Genomic DNA, 19083 nt, shown 5'->3' with positions numbered 1-19083 from the left:
CCGGGGGAGTCAGGCTAGTCAAAAGCTGTGGCTTGTGATGAGTGGGCAGAAATGATCAGAGAAATTAATGGGCATCTACAAAAGCACTAGACCTTGGTAAAACTGATGTTAAGGTGATCCTCATCTCAAATGTGCAAACGATGTTACTCTGAGAGCAGCAGGCGCTGGCTGGTGAGGACTGTAGAGAGCAGGAGAGGGCCGCTGCTGACTGAGCCCTCTGCCTCTAGCTGAGTTCTAATGTTCTGGTGGGCTGTGTAAGATGATTGGCCCGAGATAGTAGTCGTCAGAAGCCCAACGAGAGGCAAGTGTCCTTCTGTAGCCAGTGCCGGGAAGTCCGAGTTAAACAGACACTGAAGGAGCAGGTAATCAGAGTTTCAACAGAACAGCTGAAGTTAACAGGATGACGCCTACATACACATGGGTTAAGATCGCAAGTGTTTGTCCGTATTTACCAAGGAAAGGTAAATATATCCCGGTTTTCGTTTTGCATTTGTTATGTTAATTGCACCTATTGTTCTGAATTCCTTGTGGAGAATAAGAAGTCACCTCTTTCAAAATTATTTGCAGGTATGGATATTCATGCTGACCCTAATGACGACCATCTTGCAAGTTACGGCATTCAGCTGTGCATTCAGGAATCCATTGAAGCGAGCCAGGCTGTATTCCATCCCGAAAGGTAGCAGTTGGACCAACTACCCTCAACGCTTACTTCCCCCACAACACGCGTACTCTTTTCTGGTCTAACAACTTTAAAATGTCAACTTTGCAGATATTTTAATAATCTGATCTACAAATACTCACCGTGTGTAGGAAATGGAAATTTCCCAAGTGGAAAATCCCCAGCTGAACTTGTTTGGAGATTGCTTTTATTCTAAATTAATGTTGAGTTAAGAAGGACAATGAATAGAGTTGGAAGACATTTGTGAGAGCAGTATAAAATAGACAGATTGACAGGGGGCTGTGCGTAACACATCCTGCTACCTTGTCAGCCAACCTTTGTGAGTAGACACACTAAAACATACATACAAATTACAAGCATAGTATCAATAGAATCTAAAACCACAAAAATAAATATGTTATATATGACACAATAAAAAAATAGACCTTGTTTTACCTTTACATTACATTCTCATGTTTAGAAATTTATAGTCTGGAACTTACTAGTGATTGTGAGTATACTCATTGCTATGAGATTATTGCTTTTGAGCTGTGTGCACAGTGCCCGTGTGTGTGTGTGTGTGTGTGTGTGTGTGTGTGTGTATACACATGTGCACCTGTGAGTGGATGGGTGGTTCTGTGTGTGGGGTGTTTGTACAGACACATGGGCATGTGTGCACATGACTCTAGGGAGGCCAGAGATCGATACTGACTGGCTTCTCTTGCTTTTCTGTTTATAGCAGGGTCTCTCACCGAGCTTGGAGTCTAGCTAGGTTGCCTAGCTGGGCAGGTCCCAGGCATCTGCCTGTCCCCACCTCCCAGTGCTGGGATTACAGGCGTGTGCTGGGATCTGAACTCGGATCCCTCCGCCTGTGCAGCCAGTCCTTTATGAGGAGACATCTCTCCAACTTTCCTCCTCTTGAACTTTTGAGACATATAATACTCTGGATTCTCTTCAGAGCACATAAATCTTTTAACTTTTAAAAGGGCACATGCTACATACAATGTATGGTCTTTGAACTTTTTCATAGCACTGAAGCCCGTGACAGATCCTCAGACCTGAGCACTCCCAACAGAGCACTCCGAACCCTGTAATGTTGGCAGGTGCTCCTGCCTAACACTGCTAATGCCTGCATTACACGTGCCTGTTGCCATTCAAGAAGCACAGGTGCCACATAATCGCTCTGTGAGCTTAACCCCTGACCTGCTGGGCCACTGAAATGGAGTACATTCAGTACATGTTCTGCCTGTTAATCGATTTTTGGTTAAATACTTGTAACATGCATGTGTGCCATAAACTCCCAAGTGCCTCTCAGCAGTTACTAGGACCCAGGTAACATTTACTGAACACATAGTTTTGAAAGTTGGAGGAGTCTTCCTACTGAACCTAGATGAAGAAACCACCACCCAGGAAGGCTAACACACTTACTTACCCCATTTGTATTTCTTAGAGGGACCCTCAAACCTTCTCAACCTTGTGATTTGCTCACTTCACTAGTAAACTCTGTGTCTGGCTCCTGAAAATTTTTGAAGTGAAGAAAATCTTCTATATGTTTTTTTTTTGTAATTTTATTATTACAGATATTTATAAAAACTCCTTAAACTACACCTCGAGTACAAATACGGCTTGTTTTTCTTCTTCTCTGCTAGGTTCGTGCCACTAAGTGATCAAAACAGAAAGCTTGTAGAGGCCATAAGGCGAGGTGAGTGGGCATCTGTTCCACAGTGGGGTGGAGCCGAGCACGCCCTGCGTCACGACCAGTGTGTAATGGGTCCACGTGTTTCCTGTAGGTCGCGTTCTTGAGCTCCAGAAGTGTGTGCAACATCAGTCTGCTCTGGATGAAGCCGATGAGAAAGGGTGGTTCCCGTTGCATGAGGCCGTTGTCCAACCCATTCAACAGATCCTTGAGACTGTTCTGGATGGTAAGAAAACTTAAAAAAAGAAAAAAGAAGAAAAAATACTAGAGCAAAAATGTAGACGTTATGGTGGTCCAAATGGGCATAAGACGCCAAAATAAAAGACAGAATAAAAGGCTAGCACAATCCGAGGCATCGGCAAGTTGGCTGTTGTACCCGTTCACCTAGGACTGCTGTGCAGGGTGGGAGAGAGGCACTGCTACCACATGGAACCGATAAGTGTTTCATAGGTCACAGCTTAGTTGATTCAAATAGGAAGTTTTTTGTTTTTGTTTTTTGTTTTTTTTTTCCTTTTAAAGGTTAATTTGAGGTGCTGGAGAGATGGCTCATCAGTTAAGAGCACTTGCCACTCTTACAAATGGTGTGAGTTTGGTTCCCAGAAACCACATCAGGCAGCTCACCAACACCTGTAGCTCCAGCTCTGGGGGATCTGACACCTTCTCCTGGCCTGAGGGGGCACCTGCTCACGTGTGGCATACATTCACATAGGCTCCCACATGTGCATAAGTAGAGAAATAAAAATAAAGGATTTCTAAATGTTAATTTAGAAAATGTTTATCTTTGACTATTCTTGATCTAGTTTCCAAGAGGATATATGTCATTATATATACATTATTTATATTTATTTATTACAATAAATAATGATTATCCTTATACTACGTTACTTTTTTATACTGTAAACATCACTGTCAACATGGTGTTATCTTACGTATTTTTCACATCTCCATATTTTATAGAACATATAAGAATGTCTTACCTTTTAAGCTTCAGTGTTACTTCCTACTTTTTAAAAGAAGATTTATTTATTTACTATTGTGTATATAGTGCTCTGCCTGCATATATACCTGCGGGCCAGAAGAGGGTGTCAGATCACATTATTGATGGTTGTGAGCCATCATGTGGTTGCTGGGATTTGAACTCAGGACCTCTGGAAGAGCAGCCACTGCTCTTGACCTCTGAGCCATCTCTCCAGCCCAGCTTCCTACTTTTTTTGCTTTGGGAGATGAGAAATACTTGATAAGTAGCTAGCCAATTAGAGAATTAAGTGGCCAGACTGACATATATAGGATGGCACTGATAGTTTTTCTTCTGTATCATAAGATATGCCTTATTTGACAAAACCAATCTCATATATAATTTATGTATTTAAAAGGGTTGGAAAGCAACTTCCAATGTATTTAGAAACGAGAACTAGTAACTCATTTTAAGGAAAACAAGTTCATGCGTAGGTGTTGGCTCTCCGGCTGTCAACTGGATTAGCAGGTCTATGTGTCTGCTAAGCATCACTGTCCTTTTGTAATCTTTTTATTGTATCTTCTCTTATTAATCAACTTAATATTAATCACTTTGCTCAATACTATGTGTATAATGTTAGGCGATTCTGATTTACATAAAATCACCTAAGCAGATAATGGTTTTTAACTTCTCAATAAAATGCCTTCACATCTCAGCATCCTATAAAAGACTCTGGGGATTCAAAACCAGTGATGGAGAGACACCCTTGACTCTGGCTGTCAAAGCTGGTCTGGTGGAAAATGTCAAGACGTTGCTGGAAAAGGGGGTCTGTCCAAACACCAAAAATGACAAAGGAGAGACACCTCTTCTGATTGGTAAATAATTTTTTTCTAGAACTTTTATAATTTTTAACAAACATAAATATCTAATAAGGATTTATTAGAAACTGCAGTGCAATGGCTAAAATTTTGCTACCTGAACATGTTCCCTTCCCCACCCTTTTCATGTTCCCAGCCCTATCCTACCCACCCATGAATTTCATTATCCTGTCCCACAAGGAGCATCATGAAAGAAGGCCGCATAGTTTAACTCTCAAATACAGAGTGCAGATAACTGGGAGGGACGTAAGTTAGTTCAGTGACACCAAAGGTGTCAACTCTAAAGAAATACCCTTGAGGTAGGGTCAAGTGGAAAGGGAGGGTTGTGTGTGTAACACTGTCAGAAGAAAGAGGAAGAAAGGGGAGACAGAAAGAAATACACGAATTTCACATCGGAATAGTCAAACAAGACTGAAGGCAAGAGAAAGGAGATCCCTTGGGAGGCACTGAGCTTGGTCCCCGTGAGGGCTTAGAGCAGTGACATTGTCCAGAAAGGACGGCAGATACAACTTGCTGTGCATCAACTTCTCAATCTTACATCCTCTGCTAGTGTTGAGTAAGAATCTGATGATGGGCCCTGTGATGGTAGTGGTGGTGGTGGTGATGGTGGCGGTGGTGGTGGCAGTGATGGTGGCAGTGGTGGTGGTGGTGGTGGTGAAGGCAGCTTCAGCCAAACATGCCTTTAACCCCACCACTTGAGAGGCAGAGGCAGGAGGATCTCTGAGTTCAAGGCCAGTCTACAGAGCAAGTTCCGGGACATTTAGGGTTACCCAAAGAAACCCTGTCTTGAAAAACTGAAAACAAACGAACAAACAAAAAGACTGAAGAAAAAAAAAGAGATGAGACTGACTGTATATAACCTAAAATAATCATTGCTTTTTTGAGGGATACAGGGGTGGAATAAGAATTTGAGGTTTGGTACCTGATTTATCTTGGCTGCGAGTCTGCACTAATAAGCTTCACATCCACACATAGGATAGTTGCCCAGGGACAGAGATGTCATGTGAAGCCAGATGCTTCGCTGGACATTTCGGGTACAAAGACATTGATTAATCTTTTGCTTCAAGATTGTAGGAGAGCTCGATAAACCTAAGTGGAAAATTAATGTAAATGCTACCATGACGGCACATACGTAACATAAATGAAGGAAATAAAAGAATTCATTGCATCTGTCAAAACTCTACAGGGACTTGATTCCCTGAACTGTCTTGAGCACTATGGCGACACCACCAACAGGACTTTTAAGTTTTACAAGAAATTGGTTCAGTCATATGAGTTTATCAAGTTTGCTCTTGGGCTACCTTGAAATTGCTACCCAAGGCTCATTTACTTGCAAAACAGAGATAAGAGGGGGAATATCCTTGGTCCATGTCACTCCCTCTTTAACATTTTTCTTGACTTAATTCTTCATCTTTGCGTGTGTTCATGAAGTATGTTCAGATGGCAAAAGTAAAATAACGCTAAATCTACCCAGGGCTCTTACTCTTGCTTGGCCATCTGGCTCTAACTTGCAATGCTTGAATTATCACAGCCATGTTAGCATTCCTTGATGAGTAGTGGGTATCAGATTTGTGGTCATCTGACACTTATTTTGGTGTTTTGATCTTGGATGGACCCCCTGCTCACCTTTCTTCTGCTGGGAAGGTATGTTTGCCCCAGGCAGCACAGTTAGTTGTGGAAGAAGCTCTGAGACCTGTTTCCCTTGGGGTCTCAGGTCCCATTTTCAGACATCTGTTTTCCATGACTGTAGAGGAATTTTAATTCAGAACAAGGCTGCTCTGGCAAGAGATCACATCCAAAGACCTTCTAGGTCTGCGTGATCCCAGTGGAACACAACTCATGTGTGCTTCATGAGTCAGAAAATCACTCTGCTGCTGCTATGTAAATTACTAATGAGACTCCTGTATTAAGAAAAAGAGAGAAAATGTCAAGATAGAAGTAAAAAGGGAAAGCAAGACAACCACAGATCTCCAAAGAAATCCTAAATAACACTAATCAATTCTAATTGAAATCTGAACTTCAGATTCATATGCTTTACATATAAATTCTAATAAAGCAATTGAAATCTGATTTTCAAATTATATAGAATTTATGTAAACCATACACAAAAGACTATGTATAACTGTATACATACATTTATATTTTATTATCAACTATAATAAACTAATAATACGCCTTATGGATTTAATTATTTTGGTTGATTATTGGTTTAGACTGTCTTCACAGGTTATCTGTAAAGAATGAGTCCCTACCATTGCTATTTTAACATTATTACATTATTACAAATTATTACATAGGTGAATTACAAATGTTAAGTAATTAAGTTGTAGATTCCCTGTGCACACTGTTGTTTTCATGAAGAATGGTTACTCTGGCCAATAGCAAGTTACAGAGGGAAGCAGAAAGGCAGTGTCTTAAAGGGAAGTGCCTCGTTGCATGAGATTGTTCTCCCCTAAAATTTAAAAACCTGAAACGGCAGCAGTTAAGATAAAAATCCAGCTCACTCGTCTCTGCCGTGACAGAAGCAAGGATGAGGTAACGCAGCACAATTAGTGCCACAGTGGCAGGCGAACAGTTCAGGGAGAGACATTTTTCAAGTAGAGGAGGAGAAGGAGGAAGAGGAGGAGGAAGAGGGGAGGAGGAGGAAGAGGAGGAGGGAAGGGGGAGAAGGAGGAGGAGGAAGAGGAGGAAGAAGAGGAGGAGGAGGAGATGGACTTCCCTGTGAGGCAGGGTCTAGTTCTTCCTCTGTCCATTGTCTGAAGCACAATCTGTTGACAAATACTATCTTTGGTGGGGGAAAATGATACTTGCCCTATAAAGGGCAGAAACCTGATGAATATTTATATGGGGCACCAGAGTCCTAGAAATGACACCAGTACTTAGAATAATTTATTGTACTCATATTTTACACTGGGCACTATACTAAATGGTTGACATACGTTATTTAATTTGTACGACCCTCTAGTACACTGTTCCCATATTTTGGAAAAGAGGTTGAAGTTTGGAATGACTACACACAAAATTATTTCTTTTTTTCCCGTTTTTTTTTTTTTTTGTTGTTGTTTTTTGTTTTTTGTTTTTTTTTTTAAGACAGGGTTTCTCTATTTAGCCCTGGCTGTCCTGGAACTCACTCTATAGACCAGGCCAGTCTTGAACTCAAGGAGATCTGCCTGCCTTTGCCTCCTGGGTACTGAGATTAAAGGCATGCGCCGCCACTGCCTGGCAGCAAAATTCTACCTTGATGATGAACATTTGTTGTGAAATCCTTACCCACTCTGAGTCCTAAAGACTTAGGCTCCACAAACAGAAATTTGAGCACAAGAAAGAGAGAGAAAGCACATGTGTAATACAATATCCTTTTATAGAAGAAATGGGATAGTTTTTTACCTATTTGGATATTCATCTAATTGCATGTAAAGTACTCAAGTTGACAAGGCAAACTTTGTGTTACCATTCCTGTTCAAGCTATAAAAAGGGGCTCCTATGACATAGTGTCTGCACTGATTAAGTACAACACCAGCCTTGACCAGCCCTGTGTCAAGCGATGGTCAGCAATGCATGAAGCCGCGAAGCAAGGCCGCAAAGACATCATAGCCCTGCTCCTGCACCACAGAGGCAATGTCCACCTGCGAGACGGCTTTGGAGTGACACCCTTAGGAGTTGCTGCTGAGTTCGGCCACTGTGATGTGTTAGAACATCTTATTCACAAAGGTATGTGAAGTGAGGTAATCTGTCCCGCTCTTTATCGCTTATGGGCATCCCCTTCTCTCCTAGATACCAGTGGGTGAGGCTTTATCCCAGCCCCACATCAAACCCCCGTCTCACCACCGAAGCTCTGTTCATTGTGACCCACAGAGATCTGCAGGACCAGCCCTGATTGCTTTCTCTGGAGACAGCATAGTTCCTGACAGATTTTGTGGGAAGGTTTTTGCTGTCATCTTTGCTGAATTTCCTCCACTTTTTCCACCTGTTGGTGTGTCAATCTCTCTTAACTGGGACCGAGAGAGGTCAGATTTACCTCTGTGTCTTCTGTCGCTTTCTTTCCCAAATCCAGCTGGCTGCAAAGTACTGAAGTCTCTCTTGTCTTCATGTTGCTGTCTGCCTACCTCCCTGGCCAGGTCCTTCCCACCTTCCCTGGACCAGTGTGATCATTTGCCAACTGTTCTTTAGGTTCCCGCTCGGCCTGTCAGCAAAGCCATACTATGCACCACAACTTAGTTCCTCTCACGCAAGTGCAACATCAATGACTCATTCTACTCAAAGCACTGCCGCAACTGCTTTTGATAATTAGAGCTGTTTTTCCAGGCTTACATTTCACTATTCTAACCCTCGGTATCTTACTCCGGGCAAGAGACAATATGGGTGTTCTCAGTCTTAATTTAGGTCGGATCCTTGCTCTCATTTGGAATAATACTCAGCAAAACTGAAAGTCAGTCTCTTGAGACAGTCTCATAAGTCCTTTCCTAAGTCTCTCCAACAGACGGTGCCTTTCCCCAGTCCTGAGACCTCAGAATGCTTCAACTATACAACGAGGGATAAAGAAACTAACTCAATTCCCAGCTCCTAGCTCCTACCTCCACCTACTTTTTATGAGGCACTTGTCTACTTACATGCTTAGGCCCCATAAGTGAACCACACGATCCCCAAAGGATCTTGTATGGATAAAAATTAGCATTTTTTGTGTTTCCCAATGTAACTTCATTGAATTGTCACATAACCCCTGGAAAACATGCTACATTAGTTTACAGATAAAGAAACAGAGACACATGAAAACCCTATTGCAGCGGATCAAAGATGGCTCTCTCCCCTCTATAGTGTGATTGCACTCAAGCCTCCACGCCAGTGCCCTGCATTATATGTTCTCTAGTTATAGCCCATCTCTTCTTTTCCACCTTTAGTTGGGCCTGTTCAGCTTAGGGCCACACACAGTGTCTACACCTCATAGATGTCCATTAACATTTGTTGAATTGAACGAATGCTACCTGTTATCATCAAATAAAAAAGACACATTTTGTGACTCCCTCTCCCTGAAACTTTGATAAAATGAAGCATGTTGCCTAGCTGTTAATGAAGCTATTAAAATGAAAAAACAAACAACTCAAAATTCTATACTGTTAAACTTTAATCAGAAAGGAAAATGACAGATTACTTTCACAGGCTCTCTTAACACTGCTCAGCCAGCTAAGCCACGTGTTTTACACACCGCCAGGTGGTGATGTGTTTGCTTTGGCGGATGACGGGGCATCTGTGCTATTCGAGGCAGCAGGAGGTGGAAACCCTGACTGCATTTCCCTCCTGCTGAAATACGGAGGAAGCGGCAATGTGCCTAACAGAGCAGGGCACCTTCCAATACACCGAGCTGCCTATGAGGGACATTACCTGTAAGTAAGATATTGAGGTGATTGCTTTAAAATTTTTTTAAAAAGCTAAGTTGTGTGTACAGTATAATCTCTCAATATGTGATACTTCCCAAATCTCAAAGGGAAATATTCACACATTTTGTATTTCAATGCTTGGAATTGATTTTGTAGCTTTTCCTCTTTCATTGTATAATGTTGATTTTCACAGAGTGAATTTATACTATAAAGTATTCCTTGTAGAGGAATAAAGTTGTAATTGAAAAATCTTCACCAACTGGCAAGTATATCTTTCTGTTTTAAAATAAAAATGGTTCAACAAATGGCTACAAAGTTTCTGAACACTTTGCCACTGCTGGAGGACTATAGTTTGAAATAATACTGTATTTTATTCCAGTTTTTTCCTAGCACTGCCAGGGTGTACACAATACTATAATGGTGAATATATTATTGAATAGAAAATATTCATTGTAACTTAAACTGAGCAGAATTTTCAACCACAGAATATGTTACAACCAACACGGTAATAGGAGTCTAGAGTCACAACATTAAACTATCCACCCAGAAAAGATGGTTTCAAGAAATTAAAAATGTCTTACAAGTTCAAAACCTTTGAGGTAACTAGGCCTTATTATTTCTGGTAGCCATATTGGCAAAGTTAAGGGACCAATGACGCATAATTGATGTGAAGTGACATGTTGTTAAAGTTTACCTGGATTTACTCCCAGCGTTCATAAATTCACACATGATAGCTCTGAATTAGGCCCAGGAGATCAAGTTATCCTTGCCTGTGGCTCTCGTGGGTGTCTAAACGGTGAGTGAAGTGTGAAATTGACAGGAATGTCTTTAGAAACATGAGCTAGGGACAGTTCTTTCATTTGGATGGATGCACATTGGTGGGACACTGAAGACCCCTCTTTTCCCTAAGAATTCACTTGTGAGCAGCAGAGGAGACAAGATGTACAGCAACAATATGAACACGTGGCTTAAGAGTCCGTGAAAAAGAAAGAATTAATAAGAATCAGAAGATTAAAGCTCTATCCCTCCCTTTCACAGGGAGCTTAGGACCTTGGACAAGTTATATTCCTTCTTAAGCCCTTATATTGTTCATCCTTAAGCGAGGAGGTTATTTAAGCTGTCCAAGGTCATTTGCCAAGCTCGCATGGTTTCTAGTGGTCAGGACTGTGCAGTGTATTTCTATGCCATCAGAGGCGCTTAACTGTCTTTGGCATTTTTGCAATTGCACCTGTTGAATATATATATATATATACCTTATTGTTGAGAGACAGAACTGTGTAAAGGCGGCAGAGTCCTGAGGACTCAATCCTAGAAGCAAACATGTAAGACCCAGGATGGTCCTTGGGAATTTTTAGAATGGGAAACTAAATTAAAACTCAATTAAACTATATTAAACAAAGTTAATTCATTTGTCTGAAGAGAACGTGTTATTCAATTATTGATATGTCTTTATAGAATGGGATATTTAAGGAGGTTTTGTTTGGTTGGTTTTGCTCTAGTGCTCTGAAATACCTTATCCCAGTAACATCCAAACACGCAATCCGGAAAAGCGGCCTCACTCCAGTTCACTCAGCAGCAGATGGACAGAACGCCCAGTGCCTGGAGCTGCTCATTGAGAACGGTTTTGACGTCAACGCCCTGCTTGCTGACCACATTTCCCAGAGCTACGACGACGAGAGAAAGACTGCGCTGTATTTCGCTGTCTCTAACAATGATATCCACTGCACGGAAGTCCTCCTGGCTGCAGGGGCGGACCCCAACCTAGATCCCCTCAACTGTCTACTTGTGGCAGTGAGGGCCAATAGACACGAAATCGTCCGGCTGCTTCTCTCCTACGGGGCTAACGTCAACTGCTATTTCATGCACGTGAATGACACTCGTTTCCCCAGCGCCATTCAGTACGCCCTGAACGATGAGCTTATGCTGAGGCTCCTGCTGAATAACGGCTACCAAGTGGAGCTGTGCTTCGACTGCATGCACGGTGACGTCTTTGGAAATTCATTCGCATGGCCCGAGACAGAGGAGGAGGGACTGCCGGGATGGACATCTTGCATAATAAAAGATAACCCGGTGAGTTGCATCCTTTTCCTTCTTCATTTTGGATCAGCACCCTAACTCATAATTGTCTCAAGTGCCTTTCAGTTTTTTTTTTTTTCAACCCTTTTGGTTTATTCATTGCCTGGCAAAATTCATCAAGAGTATGTTGTTTATCTTTTATTAATTTATAAAATGTCCACACTTCTTCCTGTTACTGATTCTTAGACATATACCATTGTAGTCATAAAATATCGTCAAAATGGCTTTAGTATTAAAGACATTAAGTCTTGTTTGATAGCTGAATCTATTCTGGAGGATATACCATGTTTAAGTAAAATACAGAATCTCCAGTTTAACTCATAAAATGTCACTCATTTAAGGATAGCACAGCAGGGGAAAATCTATTTTAATTTATGTGCTTCTTTTTTTTTTTTTTTTTTTTTAATTTTACTACGTATTACTATAGACAGATAAGCATAAAATGAACCAGGAAACAAGGATGTTTCTTTTCTTGGATTGGAAACAGAGCATCAAATAATGTAAAAATGCAGTTACTTGCCTGGTGAAATAGAGGGGCTAGTGAGAGGAGGGGCCTTCCGTATCATGTCCACTCTGATGGCAACAGAAGCATGACTGTGCCTGTGGTACTGTCAGCTCACACTGATAATTATGGCATCTCCTTTTCCTTTGTGTTCATCATAATCAGGAATATTTTCTTTAATGAAAAAATACTAAGAGTAACTTCTCACAGAAGTGCTGACTGTGTGCGCGCTATGTCAGAACACCACTGAGCTAACTCCTCTCCCTCAGTTCTGTGAGTTTATTACAGTTCCATGGATGAAGCACCTGGTGGGCAGCACGGTCCGGACACTCGTAGATTACATGGATTATGTCCCTCTGTGTGCTAAGCTGAAGTCGGTGCTAGAAGTACAGAGAGAATGGCCGGAAATCCGCCAAATAATAGGTAAGAACAAACACTTTCTTTACTTCCGGGTTTTGTTTATTTTGCTTGTGGGTATGTGCTGTGAGTGTGGTTACGAGTGTGTTTCTATCTTTAGGAAAACGTAACTGTTAGCAATGACCATAGCACTTCTCAGCATCCTCCTCACACGGAATTCGGGGTGGAAAAGCTAATTCCTACAAAAAATAAATAGTAAATGATGGCTGCAGGCCTGAGGAAGGGCGTGCCCGAGGAAGGGCATGCCTGAGAACGAACCTGGAGCACCAGCTCAGAGCAGGCGGGCAGCCAAGGGACACAGGGGCTCCCAGCACTGAGTCAGAAGACTCCATGAGCCAACTTGAAGAGACTCTCAGTGGCCAAACAGAACCACTCAAGTTTCAAAACCACAGTTGTTTCAATGAGTAACATAAATATGTCCAAAATGTTTACACATGTGACACCTTAAAACCTGATTGTAGGCAGAGGCAGGCGATCGCCATGAGTTCAAGGCCAGCCTGGTCTACATTAAAAAATAAATAAATAAATAAATAAAGGGTTTATAGAAAATCAACTTATTTTGAAATTTACTAAAAACATTTAAGCCACTTTTCTGCCTTGTTTATATGATTCATGTCTCAAGAAACCAAAAATAGATGAGGACACTCTCTTCATGAATGTCTCAAGTAATAAATGGCAATTTACATAACTGTCATTTTACACCCCAAATAAATGAATTTGTTTGTTACACCTTAGCCACTGCGGTTGCATATTATGGAGGTCCTACATGAGAGAAAATCATTTGCCAAAGAGATGAGGCATAAGTGTGATTGGTCTCTGGATTCTACTGCCACTTTCAAAGGGGAGAGGGGACAATGGGACATGGAGCTACACTCTGGCAATACATTCCAACCATGGGGAAACAGGCATCAGGGTTCTCCAATGATCATGTGACATGACAAAAATGAATAGAAAAAGAACTTGTAGATCATAAGGCACCTAAAGGGTATTAACTCTTTAATAACCTTTTAATCCCACAGCAGTAGCAAAGCCCCAAGGAAAGACATCTGAAGATGACTTCCGGCCTACATATGCACATATATGTTCACTTGAGCCGCCACAGGCAGGCAGGCGTGCACACACACACACACACACACACACACACACACTCACACTCACACTCACACACACACTCACACACACTCACACTCACACACTCACACACACACTCACACACACTCACACACACTCACACACACACACACACACACACCACAAAAGAAACATGAGGGATCAGTCACTTCAACGTTATATTTTATTATAAAACTTCAAATTACATTCTTTAAATATGAAAACAAAGTTAGCCTTGGTGGCATATACCTGAAATCCCAGCATTTGGAGGCCGAGGCAGGAAGGCCACCGTTTGTGTCAACCCTGTAGTTAGTGTAGGGACAGGTCACTTAGGTGAAGAAACTTCAAATGGGGTGATGGCTATACAAGTGTGAGTCGTGGTGGTTTGTGGGAGAAGGAGGAACGAAGGTCGCCAAGGCTGACGAAGTTCCGTTTTATAACCTGAGAGGCAAGTCAAGAGGCTCGTCTGCCTGATGCTTCTGATTCATGCGCCTAGGCGTGTCCGGAGTTAGTCTCACATTTAAGCTTTTCGAAGGCGAAATGCTTACGTGGTTTGGCAAATGAAAACACCAGCATAAATAAATTAATTTCCCCAAGTTGTAGGCACAGGGGATAACAGAGCCAGGGGCTGAGCCTTGTTTGTTCTACATGGTAACTCTGGCTTTTTCTGCAACAGTTTCTGTTGTTTCTGTCAGAAGTAGCACAGGCTTCTCTGGGAAATGAGAATAAACGGTCTGTGTATTTTTATGCAAATGAACTCCTAGTTGTAATGATTTTAGAAAGATATTCCAGGTAAGAGGGAAGTCAGGATGCCTTTCTGTTGTTTCAGTGGCTTATTTGCAGCCTGTCAGCTCATTGCTGTGAGCCTGGTAACCCACTGGATGTCAGAGTGTCTCCAGCTGTAGCGAAGGAGGTTTGACTGTCAAGGAACACAATAAAATTGTCATTTCATTAAAACATGGGAGGATGGCTGTTTTGAGCATAATATTTTTGCCTCATTTGTAGAAAATGTCCTAATTTATTTTTGAGATGGGATTTTTCTATGCATCCCAGTCTAGTCTGAAACTCTCTCTGTATCCCAGGCTGACCTCACACCTGTGACCTTCCTGCCTTGGCCTTCAAATCCTGGATTATAGGTATATGCCAGCAAAGCTAACTTTGTTTTAATATTTAAAGAATGTAATTTGAAATTTTATAATCAAATATAACAAAAATTTGGTCACTTTCAGCAAAGAAGTGACTGATCCCTCCCGTTCCTTTTTGTGGAGTGTGTGTGTGTGTGTGTGTGTGTGTGTGTGTGTGTACCCACCTGACTGTGGCAGCTCAAGTGAACATGTTTGTACATATTGTAGGCCAGAAGTTGACATCGGATGTCATTCCTCTGGGGTTTTCTGATTAGGTAGCTTAGCTGGCCAGTGAGCTTCCGGTATCTACCTGTTTAACCTCCCTAGTAGACTCAGGTCTTAATGCTTGCACAGCAAACATATTACTATGGAGCCGTTCCACTCCCCCTTCCCGCCCCCCCCTCAACATTTATTGAATGCTACAGTCCAGTGTATTAGAGATATTTTTGTAGTAGTTTATATGAGCCATTTAGCCTTCAGACAATCCTATGAAGTAGGTACTATTGTTGTCCCCCTTACATAAATGAGAATACTAATTATAGGGTAAAGCCACTGTGCAAGGTCACACAAAGTAACAGACAGGATCTTAATCCCAGCAGACAGAGTCTAGCGCCAACATTTACTTGTGTACTTGTATTGGGCTGCCCTCCAGTGGTTCTTTTTGTTGGCATAAAAACCATCCATGTTATATATACTTCTAATATAAAGTAATAATTTGAAAGATATATTTACATATCACCAGATACGTATATGTTAGTATCTTGTGTATCAGACACTGGAAACAGGCCTCAGATTGAATCATAAATGATTTGTGGAACCATCTAGCGATATTTCACTGATAATTTTATTCATCAGAAAAACTAGTAGAAAAGAGAGGAAATAAATATGTCTGTATAATATTTAGTTCCTTAAAAAAGAGAGAGAGAAATATGTGACCATTTGCTTTTTTTAAAATCAAATCAATTTGTTTATTTAACAAGCTGTTGCTGGACACTGATCAGGGGCCAGAGCAGGCGCTCCTGGCACGGATGCAGGTGGAGTCCCTGCCCTTGTGGGGCTGAGATCATGAGGAAAGGGCTGGACCGTTTAACTGAAGTGTGAACTGAGGTCAAAGCCTTCAGCTGCTAGTGGCTGTATTTTCAGAAAAACACTCTGCATGCTACTCTGAAACACTCTGTATCTCAGATGTGAAGCCAATAGGATCCTTCAATTTTGTGTTTGTTTCCCCATTTGTTTTAGAGAATCCTTGCTCACTAAAGCACCTGTGTCGGCTAAAAATTCGACGAGTTATGGGACTGCAGCGGCTCTGCCAGCCAGCCTCCGTGGAGAAGCTTCCTCTCCCAGCAGCGATTCAAAGATACTTATTATTTAAAGAATATGATCTCTATGGACAACAGCTAAAGTTAATATAACTTTAAAATTATATTTTAAAATGTGATTCCCTAGAGATGTCTTTGGAATCATTTTATATTCTTACGTGTACTTAAATCCACTGAGAATTTTGCAGTTGTGTCATGTCCCTATGGGAAGAGCATGCACACTCTTAAAGACTTTTGCATTTCTAAGATAAGTAATATCCTGTATATTAATTTCTATTGATTGTCTTCAGTTGTTACAAGTCTTCAAATTCTCCCTATCAACTGACTATCAATGATTGAGAGTCTATCCTTAAGCCAGGCACAGTGGCGTACACCTTTAATCCCAGCACTTTGGGAGGTACAGCCAGGCGGATCTCTGTGAGTTCAAGGCCAGCCTGGTCTACAAAGTGAGTCCAGGGCAGCCAAGTCTACACAGAGAAACCCTGTCTTGAAAAACCAAAAACTAAAAGTAGTCTAGGATTAGAAGGTAAATAACCACTCCTGCCTTGGCCCCGCACCCCCCTACACACACACACACACACACACACACACACACACACACACACACACACACACACCAGCTGCTGTCCTGTTCTGTTGTTAGGACCACTGCCTTAGAAGCGTTCATTTGTACTTGTAGATTCTCCCTGTAACCTGACCGCTCCTGCGCTCACAATCCCTGACTTCCTTGCCTCTAGGTTCTTCTAGAAACAACTTCCACCCCACCTTCCTATTGATTCTTGCAGCAACTGACTCCATTTCCTGTTCCATCCTTGGCTTTCTCCATACTGATCTCTCGATGTTGACCTCCTCCCTGGCCTCTCCGCCTCTGCTTCCTTATGCTGCTGTTCCTCTTCCTCCATCTTCTAAGGGATGTCCTCTGTCCTTTCCTGAGACACCGTGCTGTCTAGGAAGCTCCTCCATTCAGTTTGCTGGGGGCTGCAGCACTTCCAGCTGAGGTTCAACCTTTTGTCTCCTCTGCTTCTGACATTGACCTAATATTTGTAATTTAGCAGGTTCTCACGTGCTTCCTTCACCACACACTTTTCTCTTTAGTTGTGCAATTCAGTATTAACAGTCAATCCAGTTTCCAAATGAAAAAGCATCGACACCCCGCCCCCCTATTTTCTCACCCAGCATGCCGCTAACTCACCAAATGCCACTGGATTTCTTTCTTCAATGCATTTCCTCCTACTCCATCCCAGAAAGTTCACTATGCGTGTGACCCTATTCTTCCTCTTCCTGAAACACTACAGGGCTGCTCACCGGCTCCTCTGCCTTTCGTCTTCCCTGTCCTCTACTGAGTCTCTAACCGCAGCTCAGAATGGTCTTTCAGAGACTTTAATGTAGCTCATTTCCTTGCTGAAAATCACTCCCATTATTTTGCGATTAAAAATCCCCCGAGTTCTCACGTGACCTCTGTGCTTTAATTACCCCCTTCCCGTGTAGCCTGCCTGCATACCCCCATGCCCCCTGAGTTCTCACATGACTGCTGTGCTGTAACTGCCCCCTTCCTGTGTAGCCTGCCTGCACACCCCCATGCCGTGTAGCCTTCCTGCACACCCCATGCCGTTTTCAGCAGTGTCGGTGTTGAACCTCTTCTACAGTGATTCCCTAGGCTTTGTGGTTTTAGAAGACCAGAGGCTTTCATTTTACTAATTTTTAAAAAATGGCCATCTTTTTAAAGGATACCATCTATTATCCCCACCTCATTGTTAAAAGGGGTTATTCCTTAGAATGCTAGAATACAAGATGGTGGTGAGCTCACTCGTTACAATGGATTGATGCTAGCCTTGAAAAGACAGACCATGCTGGTGTCTGCTCCTCACTGAAAACCGGCATCTCACTGTGGTCCCCAGGCACATGGGCATCTTTGATGTGGCGACCACTGAGAACCAGGGCCTGTGTGCTTCCTTTGCCCTTTAACCTGAGGCTTTCTCTCCTCTCCTCCCTGCCCCTCCCCCACTGACTAACTGACCCTGACACAGCAGATCTTGGTTCAAGCTGTCCTTCCTCCGCATAGAGGCCACTCACTGCCCAGAGCTGTGCTGTTGTCGCAGTCTGTGCTGCACTAACTGGAAGTTCCGTGAGGGCAGGATCAGGTCTGCTTTATCTCCCTGTGTGTCCTCAGAGCCAAACACATTTCCTGGAATGTGAATGTTACACAAGAACCAGACTAAAATAATCAGTGACTTCATGGGGACATGATAGGCTTGAATTTCCGACTGGGTGTATAAACTTAGTAATTTAATTATTTAGATTGATTATTCTTTCATTTTAATAGTTATTTTTTATATTTATTTTATCATAAGAGTGATTTTTGGTAGTAAAATCTCACTAGTTTGCAAATTTTCTGAATTGTGTTTACTTTCAGTTATCTTTGAAAGATAAGTAAGTCTGGAAAAAAACTGTATAATTAAGGTTATAGTTTTAATGTATTTGGTTTCCTTGAGTATGTTTTTAATATAAATTATACCATAATGCATTTAATTTGAACTGTGATGTTTTATGTACAATGTTTCATAATTCCTGTGTTGCTTTCTTTATTGTGCTTAAAATTCATTGTTTCTTAAAATTTTACTCCAAATAAATGAGAAGTAGAATTGAAGGTGTAAGTCTGCTGTTTGATACTTCAGATATTAAATGTATTTGGGGTAAATAAGTACAAGAACTACTTGGATATAAAGATGTGAACCTGGTGCACGTGGTAAATGTCTTTAAAGTTGTTGCCTTCACTTTTTGAAAGGATAACATTTTTCTTAATTGGAATGATGCTCTATCTGAAACACATTGCGGTGCGGATTTTCCAACAATGTTTTTGCTGGATGGAAAGAGGAGTGAATTCCTGTCTAACTAGAGCTGTGTGTCTCCTCCTCTGTCACTTAATCTGGAAGAGGGCAACAGCTGTCCCCCACAGTCAGGCTAAGAAGCCAA

The 19083-nt window shown here is 41.8% G+C and overlaps 1 protein-coding gene across 1 annotated transcript; it reads left to right on the top strand.

The window, feature by feature from the left end:
• The first annotated feature begins 566 nt into the window (after positions 1–566).
• On the top strand, positions 567–16649 carry Asb15 (ankyrin repeat and SOCS box containing 15). The gene is made up of 9 exons (XM_051151857.1): positions 567–676; positions 2308–2360; positions 2449–2580; positions 4026–4184; positions 7653–7898; positions 9397–9568; positions 11062–11632; positions 12410–12563; positions 16031–16649. The coding sequence occupies exons 1-9, from the start codon at positions 570–572 to the stop codon at positions 16201–16203; spliced, it is 1767 nt and encodes a 588-aa protein (XP_051007814.1). The 5' UTR covers positions 567–569; the 3' UTR covers positions 16204–16649.
• Positions 16650–19083: the final 2434 nt, after the last annotated feature.

This window comes from Acomys russatus, chromosome 10 (assembly GCF_903995435.1).
Source record: "Acomys russatus chromosome 10, mAcoRus1.1, whole genome shotgun sequence".
Classification (NCBI taxonomy): Eukaryota; Metazoa; Chordata; class Mammalia; order Rodentia; family Muridae; genus Acomys; species Acomys russatus.
Note: the sequence above shows the minus strand (reverse complement) of the source record. Positions and strands in the feature narration are given on the sequence as shown.

Bases quoted from the DNA above. Each gene is read 5' to 3' on its own strand.
- Asb15 (XM_051151857.1), top strand. From the start codon at position 570: ATGGATATTCATGCTGACCCTAATGACGACCATCTTGCAAGTTACGGC. The intron at 2,581-4,025 runs GTAAGAAAACTT...TTCACATCTCAG, and splicing joins CCTTGAGACTGTTCTGGATG to CATCCTATAAAAGACTCTGG. The intron at 11,633-12,409 runs GTGAGTTGCATC...CCTCTCCCTCAG, and splicing joins GCATAATAAAAGATAACCCG to TTCTGTGAGTTTATTACAGT.